Source organism: Ochotona curzoniae, unplaced genomic scaffold (genome assembly GCF_017591425.1).
Source record: "Ochotona curzoniae isolate NIBS_2020 unplaced genomic scaffold, NIBS_Ocur_1.0 scaffold_4506, whole genome shotgun sequence".
Lineage (NCBI taxonomy): Eukaryota > Metazoa > Chordata > Mammalia > Lagomorpha > Ochotonidae > Ochotona > Ochotona curzoniae.
In genome coordinates this window covers 72,245,832-72,262,096 of record NW_024467119.1, presented here as the reverse complement: position 1 = coordinate 72,262,096, position 16,265 = coordinate 72,245,832, and the positions used below count along the sequence as shown (strand labels likewise).

The 16,265-nt window shown below is 38.8% G+C and overlaps 1 protein-coding gene across 2 annotated transcripts in view; it reads right to left on the bottom strand.

The window, feature by feature from the left end:
- Positions 1-228: 228 nt before the first annotated feature.
- ABCE1 (ATP binding cassette subfamily E member 1) overlaps positions 229-16,265 on the bottom strand; it is a 29,484-nt gene continuing 13,447 nt past the window's right edge. For both annotated transcript variants that reach the window (XM_040967271.1, XM_040967270.1), the window contains 10 exons: positions 15,986-16,075; positions 12,653-12,774; positions 9,442-9,663; positions 6,954-7,013; positions 6,801-6,859; positions 4,550-4,660; positions 4,322-4,464; positions 4,087-4,209; positions 2,325-2,436; positions 229-742 (listed from right to left, as the gene is read on the bottom strand). In XM_040967271.1, the coding sequence (XP_040823205.1) occupies positions 695-742; positions 2,325-2,436; positions 4,087-4,209; positions 4,322-4,464; positions 4,550-4,660; positions 6,801-6,859; positions 6,954-7,013; positions 9,442-9,663; positions 12,653-12,774; positions 15,986-16,075 (1,090 nt within the window). In that variant the 3' untranslated portion in view covers positions 229-694. The remainder of the gene's footprint in view (positions 743-2,324; positions 2,437-4,086; positions 4,210-4,321; positions 4,465-4,549; positions 4,661-6,800; positions 6,860-6,953; positions 7,014-9,441; positions 9,664-12,652; positions 12,775-15,985; positions 16,076-16,265) is intronic.

Sequence of the window (16,265 nt, the reverse complement as noted above, 5' to 3'; positions counted from 1 at the left end):
CAGAAACAGGTAATACTTGGCATACTTGTGTAAATCTTAAAATGGCATAATGGTAGTTACAGAATAGTCTTATAAAGTGCAAAAACAAAGTTTTTGTTATGGGAGGGATTATGGAAACAACATGTTCAAAAGCACTAAGTGCTTCTAAGATAATATCTGTTTTTCTAATGGTGCTTTTATCATTTCCTTGGGAGTAATATAGTGCACAGACTGAAGACAAGTAACAAATAGAATTCCCAGGTTTATTTATCAAATCTCATTAATGGAGTCTTTGACGGTCTTAGAAAATAAGGACAATTTCATTATACTGGCGTATAGTCAGCAGGCAAACCAGTCAAGCACAGGAACTAATTGCAGGACTTTTTTAAGGGAGCAACACTGGTCAGCCATTTGGTCAATGAATATGTTAAATGTATTGAAAATCTTCCCACACATTATGAAAACTTGGAGGTAATTTGTGCAGCTTGAAATGTCTTCATTTTAGAATATGCACAGAAAGCGCCTCATCATGAAAATCTCCAGAAAAGTGCATTTGCTGTGTTCACACTACAATTTATAATTCAACAGGCTTTGATGTGCATCAATTATACTTCAAGTTCCAGAGTGTGTGGGGGCACAAAACCTGATTAAAGTTTTATATGACAAATCCCAGTCAATGTTTAATAAATGGCTTCTTGATATCCTTAGATTCAGTCTAATCATCCAAGAAAAAGTAATTTCCACTCTTCTTTTGTTCTACATCCTAAAAAAGAAGTAACAAAAATCAGCACCATCTTCTGTCACATAAACATACTTTTAAAAATACTGTTTAAAATCTTTATTGGAAAGGTCCACTGGTTCACTCCCGAAGCAGCCAAAATGGCTGGAGCTGAGCCAATCCAAAGCAGGAGCCAAGAGGTCACCACACGGTTGCAGGGTCCCAAGGCTTTGGACCATCCTCTACTGCTTTCCCTGGCCATAAGCAAGGCACTGGATGGGAAGTGAAGCAGCCAAGACACAAACTGGCACCCATATTGAGATCCTGGGGCTTGCAAGGCAAGGATTTAGGCACTAGACCATTGTGTCGAGCCACTAAAGCTAGATTTTTTCCACGGGGCTACTTAACAGCAGTGTTTACAACAGGGCGCAAAGAGCAACTGCACTTGCCACCACCTCCTAGGTGTTCCTGGGCACATCACAGGAAACCAAGATTGCTAATAAGCTTTGCATCCCTGTTACTAGTTCATTCACAGCAATGCAAGCAAAGTGTATTTACATATATAAAATCTGTCAAATGTCTTATATTTCTGGGAAAATAAATTCCACTTTTCATGCTTGAACTTCAAGTTCTGGTTTGAGGGGTATAATAGTGTTAGTCTCACAATTATCCATTACACAAAATATACATGAAACATGTTTTGGCCAATACTGTTTGAAGACTATTCATAGTAGTCTACCTCGGTAAGTGCTCAGTGTAATGGCTTGTTAGGATACAGAACTGAGTCAGTACCTGGTACACTCGGGGACTGAATCGCATGTTCACAACACATCCAAAGTAGTCATAAATGTTTCAGGAGAAAATCTGGAGCTTATTTTGCTTAATATTTTTCAGAACTGAGAAAGTTCTTAGAAGTCACAATTTGTCATTTCTTTATGTTGGCAAGGGAGTAACATCATTTGGCAGGCAGACACACTATTTGGTACTTAAAAATACAATTTATGTACAAGTATGCAAAATGGCAAAATTGTGCCACTGGACTTCCCAAATCACGTGGTTTAGTAGCAAAACTGGCATATGTAAACAGCTATAGCAGAGGATATACACAGACAGTTAAGAATAGACTGTGAGATGAAGGCCTGTCCCGACACTGCAGCTGAAGCTGCTGCTACATCTGCATATAGGCCCCACTGCAGAGCAGGGAAGTATGGCCCAAGTGCTTGGATCCTTGGTTCCTGCTCCCACACAGGGGACCTGGCTAGCTCAGTTCTGGGCAACACGGTCATTTGGGGACTGAACCAGCAGACAGAACATATCCCAAACTCTTCCTTGCAAGTAAATCATCTTGGAGAGATTCATTGCAGTATCTTGAATAGCAACACATTTTCTTTTTAATGATCCAGATTTTTGCCTTTTAAAAACACTGTGTTAGACTAAGGCAATTAGGTCACATAATTACGATACAAAGATAAAACACTGCCAATTACGCTGATGATGGTTTTCCACTAAGATTTTTATGCTCATCACTGGAGCTTATTCAGAACTTTACAAAATTGCAACTATTTTTAAAGAAATAGCATTTTATTTTTTATGGCAAAGGAATAGTCAGTCATAATTTCAGACATACCTTAATTGAGTTGAGCTTATTTATTCGTGGCCTATAATTGTTTGGATCTCTTCTGAATGTAATTTCAAGCTGAGACAAAAATTTATTCATGCCAGCCAAAAGGGTCTGAGGACTGAGGGGAAAGAAAGAACAATTTTGATTAAATTTCCCCCTTAATTGCAACCCTCTTCAGGAGTGAACAGTGCTAAGAATCATCTTCCTGTAGTTTCCAAATCCTAACCACTGTGGATAGTAGTGGTGTTATTGTAGTGCATCATAACCACTGCGTATGATAGTATTATTATAATACAGTACACCATAAGTCATCAGAAATGACTTTGCTTCGATTACAAGTTTGCCTGGGTATAATTTTTTTGTGTTTAAAATCAACACAGTTTAAATTGTTCTGGTCTGGAATATCAAACACCGAGGACAGAATCATCTTTGAAAAAAGTTTTTCAAGTGAGATTAATGACTACTTGCTATCTTTAAGGGAGAAGAAAATTTAACAAAGTTAAAGTTACCTATTTTACAACTGTGGCATCAGAGGAATACATGCGTATAAACCTGTTTCAATAATAACTTTCCAAAGTTCTATAGTTTATTCATTGATTTACCCACGACAGATTTTAGCTCACACAAAATCATATTCTAAGAAAACTATCTCTTCAAGAAATAAAATTCTCCAATTGTTAAGTTGAAAACTTAAACACTGAGGGGAGAAGGGAAAGTACTTTTACTATGAATTGTTCAAATAGCAACTCTGTTCTTCCCTCTACTACGAAAATACTCTGTTGAAATGACATGTAATTGCTCTTTGTTTAGGTGAATTGTTCCACATGGTTTCACTTAATAGGTTTTAGCACTAGAAGAAACTCTCATAAACAGATTAGAATGTAAGGTTTATATACTCTACTGTTCAAACTAACTGGTAAAAATGAGAAGAAACAGAGACTGTGAAGTTCTTCTCTGCTGTAAATCAACACCTGGACCCACTGCTGGATGCAGTTACCAACAGGACAGTCAGGCTGGCCAATCAAATCACCCTGAAAAATCACCTCTGTGGATTTCTTCTTCTTGTGATGCATGCACAAAATAACACTATACAAGATATGATCTGTAATAATAAACCCCTATTTTGATATCTAAACAAGAAAGCAAACAAAATGTAGAAAACACATGGGACTAGAGCTTAATGCACTAGGTCAAACATTTCCATACTGCAGCTGGAAACCATTCAGTTCTCAATAACCTTAGGAGTCATAAAATTAGGTTCAGAAAGTCAGACATACAGGCAGGAGGAGAGACAGAGAGGAAGACCCTCCATCCGATGATTCACTCCCCAAGTGACCACAATGGCTGCAGCTGAGCTGATACGAAGCCAGGAGCCCGGAACTTCCTCAAGGGTTTTTTTTTTGTGTGTGCTTAAAATCAACACAGTTTAAATTGTTCTGGTCTGGAATATCAAACACCGAGGACAGAATCATCTTTGAAAAAAAGAAGATTCTTTTCTTCGGCCGTCCTCTACTGCTTTCACAGCCCACAAGCAGGGAGCTGGGGAGTGGGGCCACTGAGATCAGAACTGGTGCCAATATGGGATCCTGGCGCATTCAAGATGAGGACTGTAGCCACTAGGCCACCGCACCAGGCCCGTGTTGATTATTTTTCAAAAAATGAAAAGTGGAATGATAATGCTATAAGCTCAATGGAAAATTTAAAATGCAGCAATATGCTAATCATTAGCTTTACAGCTGACTTTGAACATTTGAAAAAATAGATTTACCTATTTGCAACTGTGTTCTTTGATGGAATGCCGTCAAAAACAATGACTCGATCTGCTAGGTAGGTGGCCATGATGAAGTCGTGCTCCACAACAAAAGCCGTCTTCTTCGCATGGAGTATGAAGCTAAAACATTTCAAAATATTTTGCAGCTTTATTATAAGACTCCAAATGTCCTATTAAATACATGTATATGCTAATAGATGAAATCAAAATTAATGAACTTGTAAGTATTTACCGTTTGACAACTCGAGCTGCCATCAATCTCTGCTCAGAATCCAAGTATGCAGATGGTTCATCGATTAAATAGACGTCAGCAGGTTTGCCCAAACAAAGAGCTAAAGCTACTCGCTGTAGCTCACCACCAGATAATGTCTGTACCTAATAAAGTTTAGAAAACCATGTAATAACATTCAAAGTACAAATTAATTAAAAACAAAAACAACCCAGACACTGTTAAGAGTACCTCTTGATCGATGATGTTTTCAATCTGCAGAGGTTTCATCACATCGGTCACAAACTGCGGATGAGTGTAAGCATCCCTTATCTTCTCGTGTAATAACTGGCGTACACTTCCCTGTTTTTAACAGAAAATGCATTTCAATGATAAAATTTCAGCAGACCTGCTCTGTGACACAGTTACATTCCAGGGCAAAATTGTCATTTAACATCAAGACAATAATTATATTTTTAATTCTTAAAACCAATCATGTTTAACAAATTAAAATCCAGTAATAATCTGGCACTGTGAAGTAGCAGGCCATATGGGCACCAGTTTGAGACCCACTGCTCCACTTCCAATTCAGCTCCATTTTTATGGCCTGGGAAAGCAAAGGATGCCTGAGTATAATATGTTTGAGTAAAACCAAGGTTTGGGCTCCTATACCTAACAGGGAGACCTGGGTGAAACTCCCTGTTCCTGAATGGACCAGCTCCAGCCACCATGGCCATCTGGGCAATAAACCAGTACATAAAAGATCTGTCATTCTGACTCCCTTCTCTCAGTAACTACTCTTAAAACAAAATTAAAATATATCCTAAAAAACCAAAGTCTGAATGAAGAAATGACTGTTTCAGGGAGAAAAGTGTATGACACTTGGTATGCTTGTGAAGGTCAGAGTACCACCACGTCATCTCGGCCATTCCTCAGCGGTAACCCAGACGCCCTCCGTGTGCTGCTTCTCAGTTATCAATGCTAGATTCACTGTAAGTGAAGCCATTTACTACCTGATGGACATCAGGGCTGCAATCACGTGCAATTCCTACGTTGAGCCACTCTTACGTGTATGCCTAGCAGTACAGCTGCTGGTCCACATGGTCACTGACCAACCTTAGGGCTTGTCAGATTGTTTTTCAGAGACTCTACCACTTTAGAGCCCTACCAGCAATCCCGTAGGTCCTAAGGTTTCCACATTCTTATAGTCAGCTGGACCGTCTTTGGTTATAAAGTGACATCTCACTATGACTTTAATTTATATTTCCCATGTGACTAATGAAGAAAAATAAAAAGAGGAAAGAGGGCACATTTTAATCTAGGGGGTGTAATTTTCTGAAGACAATATAAACAAACATATACCAAATAACTTGACATCCCTTCTCTTCCACTTGTACAAATAAGAAAATGTGCAATGCATGTTCTCTGGCTTGTTTCAGATAAACACTACTATCTCTATTTACCATTTTTGTTCCAGGTGTAAAGATTTCATTTTTTTTTTATGGCAGAGTAATAATCCACTATTAGTTTCTTTATCCTTAGAGACTGGGTTGATCCCATAGTTTTGCTATTATTAAAAGCACTATAATTAATAATGGGAGTGCAAGTATCTTTCATATGCTGAGTTCATTTCCTCGGGATTTATTCCCAAAGATGGAAAGCTGAGTTATATAACATACCTATTTTTTTGAGAAACTGCCTTACTGTTTTCAATAATGGCTGTATCAATTTGTATTCTCACCAAAAGCATATCAGGGTTCTTATCTCCACAACCTTTTCTGCATTTGCTTTTTGATCATGGCTCTTGTAACGGAAGGCAAGGTGATATTTCATTGTGGTTTCAATTTCCTTTCTCTGATGGTGTACCAATATGTTTTTTGGTTGTATGTGTTTTTTTTTTTTCCTTAAAAAATGCCAATGCATTTTCACAGCTGGATTGTTTTGCTGCTGAATCTCCATAGTTCCTCATATATTCTGGGTATTAATGCTTTATCACAGGCAGTTTGCAAATATTTTGTCAGCTGTTTCTTCATTCTGCTGAATGCTTCCTTTGCTGTAAAGAAGCTCTTAATGTGAGAAAACCTCACTTGGATAGTTTTGTTTTACTGCCTGTGATTTTACAGTCTTAGCCACAAAACTGTTGCCTATACAAATGTACTGAATTGCTTCCCCCATGTTTTGGTTGTTAATATATTTTGGATGCAGGTTCCATATTGTATATATAATGTGCAAATGCCTTCTTTCTTAGAGTACTCTATTACATGCCTGATGGTGTTTTTGGTAGCACAAAATACATTAGATTTCTAATGATTTATTTTGTGAAAAGATGGTGGATTTCAACAGCTCTCTGCTACTAGGGGAAATAAATCATCTCCTGTCAGTATATTCATTAACCACTTTCAATAAACCTATTCAGAACTGAACCTGTACAAGAATTTTAATAAAAGATTAAGTGAAATGCAAATAAATAAAATTTTCTTTAATAGTAAGTGTAAAAACTCACAGTTGATTTGGGACTGATCTTTTGTGGCTTATAACTGACATTTAGGACTGGTACTTCTCCTGCAAAATAGAAAACCATTAGGCATTCAAAACTGTCCGAATCTTTAATGTTTAAAATTGTGTGCAACAGAGTAAAGAGACTCAGTAACAGTACCTCCTTCATCAGGCTTAAGTCGTCCAGCAAGCATTCTGATAAATGTTGTTTTCCCTGTACCTGACAGTGCAAGAGAACAAAGTGACTGGAGATGTTTCACATTTAAGAGCAAATAATTCTGTTCTACATGATTTTAGTGGAGAAGATTTTCCTGGTATGCAATGGCACTATTGAATTCTTTCTTTTTTTTTAAAAGAGATTTTATTTATCTGTTTTTATTGGAAAGGCAGATATACAGAGAGGAAGAGAGATAGAGGAAGATCTTCTCTCTGATGATTCACTCCCCAGGTGACCTTGGTAGGAGCTGAGCTGATACGAAGCCATGAGGCAGGAGCTTCTTCCGGGTCTCCAACATGGGTGCAGGGTCCCAAGGCTTTGGGCCGTCCTCGACTGCTTTCCCAGGCCACAAGCAGGGAGCTGGATGGGAAGTGGAGCTGCCGGGATTAGAACCGGTGCCCATATGTGATCTCAGCACGTTCAAGGCGAGGACTTTAACCACTACACTATGCTATTGCGCCAGGCCCCTGCAATACTGAATTCTAAAAGTTACACACCTTATCTTGCAAGGGAGAGGGCATTCCACATACTGCTTAGAATAGCTGCCATGGTTTAATCCAGTTTCCTACTAAGGTGCACCCTGAGATATAGCAGGGAAAAGCTCAAGTTGTTGGGTCCCTGCCTTCTTCGTGGCAGACTCAGACTGAGCTCCCAGCTCCTGCTCCCCCTGCTCCGGCTGTGGCTGTCCAGAGCACTGGGGACTTGTGGGATTCTGCTCTGCAAACTGATGAATCATTTTAAGCTAAAGGATCATTATAACAGCCATTTTAACAAAGGATAGACCTGTAGAGTTGAAGTCCTGGGATTGTGGAAACAATTCTTTAGTAGCATTATCAGTGTACACAATCAAGATAACACGCATGTTTATGATCTCATCATCTTACATTTCATTTGCATTTTATGTAAATATGTATAATTGCAATATATTAGTTGCAATATATTAGTTGCAATCCAATTTAAAATTTCCACATTTAATTGAAGCCTGATAAAAAAAAATTAAGCAGAATATTTCTATTACAGTTCTAAACTGCCGAATACAACTCTTATTTTTTTTTAAGTCATAAAACTAATAAACACATCATTAAATATTGAAATTCACCTTCTTTTAATATGAACAATGCTGGAATATAGGCAAGGCGTTACGGTGCATAGCAAGCCACTGTCTGAGGCATCAGTGACTCACACAGGCACACTGGTTGCACTCCTGGGTGCTCTACTTCTGACCCAGCTGCCTGCTCATGTGCCCGAGAAGGCACTGGAAGAATGGCCCTAGGGTTTGGACCCCTGCCATCCAGATGGGAGACTGGATGAATATACTGGCTCCTGGTGTTTGCCTGGCACAGTTACAGGTATTCAGGCTATTTGGAGACTCTCTAACGCAGCCTTTCAAACAAGTAACTTAAAAAAAACAATGCTGGTAATATTCAAAAGGTAAGTCATCCTAATCTAAAATAAGTTTCAGGACTGGCAGAGTGGGGTAGCATGCTAAGCCTCTACCTGCAGCAATGGTACCCCACCCATATGGGCATTGCACGGTTCTAATTTTCATGACTGCATTTCCAATCCAGTTCCCTGCTTTGGCCTAGGAAAGCAGTGGAAGATGGCCCAAGTCCTTAGGCTCTTTCACACACAAGGGAGACCAGGAAGAAACCCCCGGTTCATGACCTTGGATCAACTCAGCCCCAGCCTCTGTGGCCATTTGGGGAGTGAACTAGAGAATGGGAGATCTCTTTCACTCTTACATAGCCTTCTCCAGAAAAATAAGAATAATGAATCTTTAAAAAAAAAAAGGCGGGGGTGGGTGGGTGGTTGGGGGGCAATATGGTCTGGTGAGGTAGCCTAGTGGCTAAAGTCCTAGCCTTGCCCATGCCAGGATCCCATATGGGCGCTGAATCATGTGCTAGCTGCTACACTTCCCACCCAGCTCCCTGCTTGTAGCCTGGGAAAGCAGTACAGCACGGCCGAAAACCTTGGGACCCTGCACCCATGTGGCAGACCAGGAAGAAACTCCTGACTTCGGATTGGCTTAGCTCCGGTGATGTGGCCACCTGGGGAGTGAAACAGAGTATGGAATATCTTTCTCTCTCTTCTATGTATCTGCCTTTCCATTAAAAACAAATAAGCCATTAAAAGAATTCCAAATGAAAGTATACCAAGCTAAAAAATTCTAAACTAGATATGAATTACCAATGTTTTTCTTCCTAATCAGTACACAAGATGAGTAACAGAAAAGCCAGCTTAGAAAAAACTCTTTTCACCAAAGGTTATGAAACAAATCTCAACCTGAGATAATGTTAAGATTAAATTATACAATGCTACAAAATTGTAATGCTACACTAAAAGATCAGCTGACAAAATTTTTCATGGGCTGACTGAGAATAATTTCCTGAATGAAAGACTTCTTACAGATCATAAAATAAGAAAAACTTACCATTCTCTCCCAGCATCACCATGATTTCCGAATCTGTGAATTCTCCAGCTACAATTGCTAGCTCAAACTCTCCCATCTTTTTCTTCATTCCTGGATATTTGTACATGCACATCTTTTTAACTTCTTCTTCATTTGCTGTCTCAGCCACTTTAAAAACAAGTGATGCATCTCTGAATCTTAAGTTTTCTGTTGGAACATAGCCATCCAAGAAAATGTTTATACCTGTTGGAAAGAATATTGTTAACAGATTAGTAAAGATAAATTAGAAACTGAACTTTTTCAAGATTCTATGCTCTTTTGGAAGGAATCTAAGTGTAGATTTTTGAGATTTTTATGGAATTTTCATAATACGCAGGACTACATATAATGTAGGACATATTTTCTCATGCATGACAATTTTAACTGGCTCAACCATATATCTTTCGGAAGTTTACGAGTACATCCCCCAACACACATTCTTTCATTATTATGTGATTTTTACTAGTATAAGATTCTTTTCCCATTAGGTTATAGCTTCATTATTCAAAGATAACCAAGATTATCTAAAAACATTTTATTAATCAAAGTAAACAAACATTACATCTGAGAAACCTGTTCTACAGTAAATTGTTATTACTTTTTAAAGATTTGTTTATCTGAGAAGCAGAGTTACAGAAAGACAACACAAGCTCGGCTGTGCACCGTGACTAGATCAGGGCAGGCTGCAGCAGGGGCCTGGGGTTTTATCCAGTTCCCCACGGGGCAGACAGGAGGCCGAGCACTAGGGCCATCTCCACTGCTTTTCCAGGCTAGCAGCAGGGAGCTGGACAGAGCTCAGCAGCAGGGACTCCAGCCAGCGACCATTTGGGTGCCAGCATCACAGGTAGCATCTTCCCAAACAACAAAAGATCCCCCTTGTCAATGCTTCCCAGAGAAACAGAGAAAGCAGCAGAAATCTGGCAAGTTCTTATTAGAGAAGCTACGCATGCTATTTATGTCATTTAGAATTAAGAGCCACAGCTCAGGCCCAGGTCCAAAGGTAGAATACTGTGCTAACAGAATACATCAGGAGATACATTTTTTTTAACCAGAATCTCAACTTTACATTTTTAAACTATCAAAAATTTAAAATGAAAAAGTAAAAAGCTACAATAGAAATTATATAAAAACGTGGTTAGAGGAACCTTAGCAGTCACTTATCCGAGGGATAATTCATCAAATTGGAATAAAAACTCAAAGCCAAAGGGTTTAAAATATGAGAGGTCAACTTCATAGTCCTGACACACTGCTTACTGTAATTAAAAAACAGAGCCCAAATTTAATCATGCTCCATAGTTCATAGAGCTTTTATATACTTGGCCTTCACTTTTGTATATCAAAGGAAAGAAGAAATAGCTTCTTACTGTCACTGTTTCTTTTTTTTTAATTTATTTTTATTGGAAAGGCAGATATACACAGAGGAGGAGAGACAGAGGAGGAAATAAAAATCTTATGTCTACTGATTTATTGCACAAGTGGCTGCAAGGTTGGAGCTAAGCCAATCTGACGCCAGGAGCCTAGAGCCTCTTTTGGGTCTCCCACACAGACACAGGGTCCTAATGCTTTGGGTGTCCTCGACTGCTTTCCCAGGCCACAAGCAGGGAGCTGGATGGGAAGCAGGACCACTGGGACTAGAACTGGCATGCAAGGAGAGTACATTAGCCACTAGGCTGTAGCACTGGATCCACTGTAATTGTTTTTAAAAGTAAGGCAAGTCAAATCTCACTAGGAATCATATCTTGAATTACAGTCAATTACACAGTTTCTTTAACTGAAATGGTAAAGAGTGATTGCTGAGTATCAGAAACATTAATCTCATTCTGGAACTTTCAATATAGTGTAGAGTAAGACACTAATCATCTTTGTTATCATTCCTTAACACAATGGACAGGAAAACTGAATATTCATCACTTCACCAAAGTATGCACCTAAAAGATGCAACCATTATAAAGTATCTAACCTATTTTTTTAAAGAAAGAGAATAAAATAAGAAACTATTGCGTTTGATGTTCTACATTGCCAGCTTAAATGCAAAAATACAAAGTAAATAAAACAGTAGAAGAAAAATGAGAAAAAAACTGAAAGAAAAGTTTCAAGGGCATTATTATTTGCTTCTAGAGTCATTTAGCGGTGGGCAGTTTTTACGTTTGCTAAATTTGCAGACAAAAAAACATTCTGTTTTCAAAAAAGTAGAATGAATGAATGAAAATTGAAATACACTAATTATGCTTTTTAGGTATTTTCAACTCCACAAACATGGCATATAGTTTATACACAAATTTGAAACATGAAAGGAATAACTGAAATTTTAAGTTTTGTTAAAAGTATCTGCTTGTCAAAGACAAATTTCAAGAAGACCAATGATTTGGCAGAAGCAAATCATATGACAGGAGAAATCCTAAGACTTTAAATCCTATATGGGTGCCAGTTCGAGACCAGGCTGCTCCACTTCCCATCCAATTCTCAACTGTGGCTTGGGAAAGCAATGGAGGATGGCCCAAAGCCTTGAAACCCTGCACCCGTGTGGGAGACCTAGAAGAAGCTCCTGGTTCCTGGCTTTGGATTGGTTCAGCTCTGTCCATTTGAAGCCATTTAGGGAGTGAACCAGCAGAATTCTGTCTCTCCTTCGCTCTCTCTAAACCGGCCTTTCCAATGAAAATAAATGTTAAAAAAAAAAAAGGCACTCTGATGCACTGAATAGAAAATTTTATGAAACAGAAACACTTTTTATATAAGCACGGTTTCAATGAGCCTTATGAATATACATGAGACGCTCCACGATTTATAATAGATCTATATTCTTCATAAGCTGAAATGCAACTAACTTACCAAATATCACAGCTTAGAAACCTTTGGCCAACTGGTTGCTTCCCTAAGAACTCCCTGCTCCCAGGGACCTACATTTGCAGCTACTGCCAAGTTATTTAAACAGTTTTTACCTGTCCAGTTCTAGGCAGGGAAAACACAAAAGCTCAAAATTTCAAGTACTTTTTCTATCATATATCACTTTTGCACCACAGTAAACATGAAATGAAATCAAGCATCATTTGTCATCTGTTGTGATTAAATTCCAAAAGACAAAAATGTCTGATGAATGTTAGATATATAAATACAAAACTACTTCCTGTGAATAATAATGTACGTTGTTGCATTAGAACAGAAGAGAAAGGTGAATGGAAACAGTCCAGGTTACCTTCTCTTACACTAAAAGGCATTGTGACAACCCCGTAGGCGCTGGGCACACCATACAAACAGCAAATGAAGTCAGACAGGTAGTCTAACACGCTTAGATCGTGCTCCACCACAATGATGTACCTGGAAATCAAAAGTTACTTTAACTTCCAAATTTAAAACATCATATGCAATTAGCTGAAATTCTCTCAAAATTTTTGCAAAAGTTACAAATTTTAGGAAAAAAACATTTAAAACATGCATGCTAAACATTAAGCAAAAGCCATGAAACATTTTCCATATTCATATCGATGCTCATTTTTAAAGGTATTTATGTCTGAAAGACAGTCACACAGGAAAAAGACAGACACTGAGAGATCTAGAGTATGTTGATTCACTCTAGCTCAAACAACTGCGGCTGGGCCAGGCCAATTTTAGGGGTCTCCTTATGAACAGGGAGTAGAAGAACCCTTTACTGGCTTCCCACCCATAACAGAAGGAGCCGCACTGAAGTAGAACAATCCAGACTTCAGCTGGCATCCACATGGGATGCTGGAGGCATGGGCGACAGCCTACCTCACTACACCACAATGTCAGCCTCAAGTACTCAATTCAACAATGGCTTCCTAAACTAAGAAGAAAACAGCTAATTAAAAAAAATTATTTTTATCAGAAAGTCAGATTTAAAGAGAGAAGAGACAGAAAGAGCTTCCGTCCATTGGTTTGCTCCCTATGTGGCCCCAATAGTCAGAGCTGAAACGATCAGAAACCAGGAGCCCGGAGACTCTTCTGGCATCCCATGCAGGTGCAGGGTCCCAAGACTTTGCACTAACATCCTGTATTGCTTTCCCAGGCCAGAAGCAGGGGTTGAACTGGAAGTGGAACAGGTGTTATATAAACTCGCACCCATATGGGATCCAAGATGATGCAAGGCGAGGACTTTAGCTACTAGGCTATAGTGCCAGGCCCCAAAACCAGCTAATGTGAAGTTCATGCATACATATGAAAAAATGTGCTGCTCAAAAAAATCATTAATGCACTTCTGGTAATGTACTAAGCCTTGAACTTGCTCTGTCCCACTTAGCTGCTGCAGAAGGCAAAAAAAGACTGCACAGAACGTAAGTGGAGAAGACACGAAACAAATATGAAAAAGCAACAAAAAGTGTGCCACATGGCAAAATATTCTATATAGATAATTAAATGCACTGAAGGTCACACTAACACTGGGCCCATGTATTTTGGAATTTTTTTTTTAAAGATTTATTTATTTTTATTGGAACAGCAGATATACAGAGGAGAGACAGAGAGGAAGATCTTCCATCCAATGGTTCACTCCCCAAGCAGCTACAATGGCCAGAGCTGAGCCAAGCAAAAGCCAGGAGCAGCAACTCTTCCTGGTGTCCCACATGGGTGCAGGGTCCCAAGGCTTTGGGCTGTCCTCAACTGCTATCCCAGGACACAGGCAGGGAGCTGGATGGGAAGCAGGGCTGCCAGGATTAAAACCGACTACCATATTGGATTCCAGCGCGTGCAAGGCAAGGACTTTAACCACTACGCTATTGTGCCGGGCCCTGGAATACTTTTTCCATGAGATGGGATATCACATGAATGTGAAATGGATAGACTTAAGTGAGAAAAAAAAATGTCTTCTTTTCTAGATGGGGCCAGTAGCATGCTACCAGGCTGCAACAGCCTCATCTTTCACCCTGAGGTGCTAGCATCTGACAGAGGTGCTTGTTCATGTCCCAGCCCCTCCACTTTTGATCTAGCTCTCTGCAGGTGGCCTGGGAAGGCAGCAGAGCCAGGCCCAGGGGACCCTGTATTCATGTTGGAGACCTGGAAGAGGCAGCTGCAGATCAACTCAGCTCTGGCCACTGCAGCCATTGCAGAGTGAACCAGAGGAGGGAAGATCTTTCTGCCTTCCCAATACAAATAAATCAATTTAAAAAAAAAATTTTTTTTTTCAAGTCTTCTAGATATCTCAAGCCACAACATAATCTATCAGTTTCTTGCACAAAAGCAATTTATATTAATGAGACTATCATTCCCACTAAAAACCCATTTCATTCTTACTGATATACTAAACTGTTATGTGCACTTTTTCTGAGCAGTATCTTAGATGTAAATTTCCCCTCTTTCTTTCCTGCCTAAATTATACTTCAGACTTATTGTACTTGTCTCGATGTTGTTATAACTCTGGACAAATCTCTCTTCAGGTCCTCTGATTTAATTTTATAATCCAGCAACCCTACAATATGTTTAGATTTTCCTTTCCCAAATTTTAGCTACTATCTCTGTTACTTCATTAATACATAGCAAACACTAAAATATGGATTTTTTTCGCCTTGAATAATCAACTTGTCCATCTCTACCAAGTGTCTATCACTTACTATGCTTTTAATTTCTATATTTGGTATTTTAGACATTTACCTACAGCTTGTTTGAAATAGCAATTATTAGAGTTTGAGCTATTAAATATTTTTATAGCCTCTTTTATAACGTCAGCTGAAGTTTCTAAAGGTTTAAATTTGCAATATTGTTTTGTCTACTTTGTACATGCTTTCCTTCAAAATTTATAAGCTTAGCCTCAAACTTCAGATCCTAAGATCATACAGATAATGTTACATAGGAAAAATCCTTTAGCTCTAGTCACACTTTTGTCATCTGTAATGTATAAAAACTCGTTTTCAGATATTAAGACACTTCATTTACAAAATGGGAATATTATCTAAGATTCTTGCAAGATCTGGTTTCCAGAAATACGTATGTGCAAAATTTGGGTAAAGTTTTGAGTATTTTTGGCCTGGCCTGAATGCTCAGAGGTTAAATTCATACTTTGCATGAGCCAGGTTCCAAGATTCACATCCTGGCTGCTACACTTTCCTTCCAGTGCTCTGCTTGTGGCCTGGGAAAGCAGCAGAGGATGGTGAAAGCTTTGGGACCCTGCACCCACATGGCAGACCCAGAGGAAGCTCCTGCCTCTGCACTGGCTCAGCTCTGGCCACTGAGGACACTTGGGGAGTGAAGATCTTTCTCTCTGTCTTTCCTTCTCTGTTTATCTGCCTTTACAAGAAAAATAATTAAATTAAAAAAAAAAAGATTTCAGAGTATTGTTCATTGAAAATCAGGGGTGTTTACAAATGAGACACTCAGATATACAAAGAGGCAGATAAAATCAAGTGGTAGGCAGAAAGAAGATGGAAAACATGAACATGTAACATGAAATTGTGGTCATGCGAGGAGTGAACCAATGTATGGAAGCTCTTTCTGTCTCTTCTCTCTTTAAATCTGACTTTCCAATAAAAATAAATTTTAAAAACAGCCATGCAAAAGAATATTCTAGATTTGTACTTACCTATCTGGATTTATTAAAGACCGTATAGTAATAGCAGCCTTTAACCGCTGTTTGACATCTAAGTAACTTGAAGGTTCATCAAACATGAAACTTAAAAAAAAAAAAAGTAAATTGAGACAAACATAATTCAACATTTTATGTTAATGCAAAGCATTGCTAATGCTGATTTAATAACATACAGTCAGTCCACCACCAATAACAATTCCCGTATTGTTTAAAAGAAAAAAGAAGAAAACGATTTATGCAGGCTTGCCTTCTTACCAAGCATATGCAGAGCTTG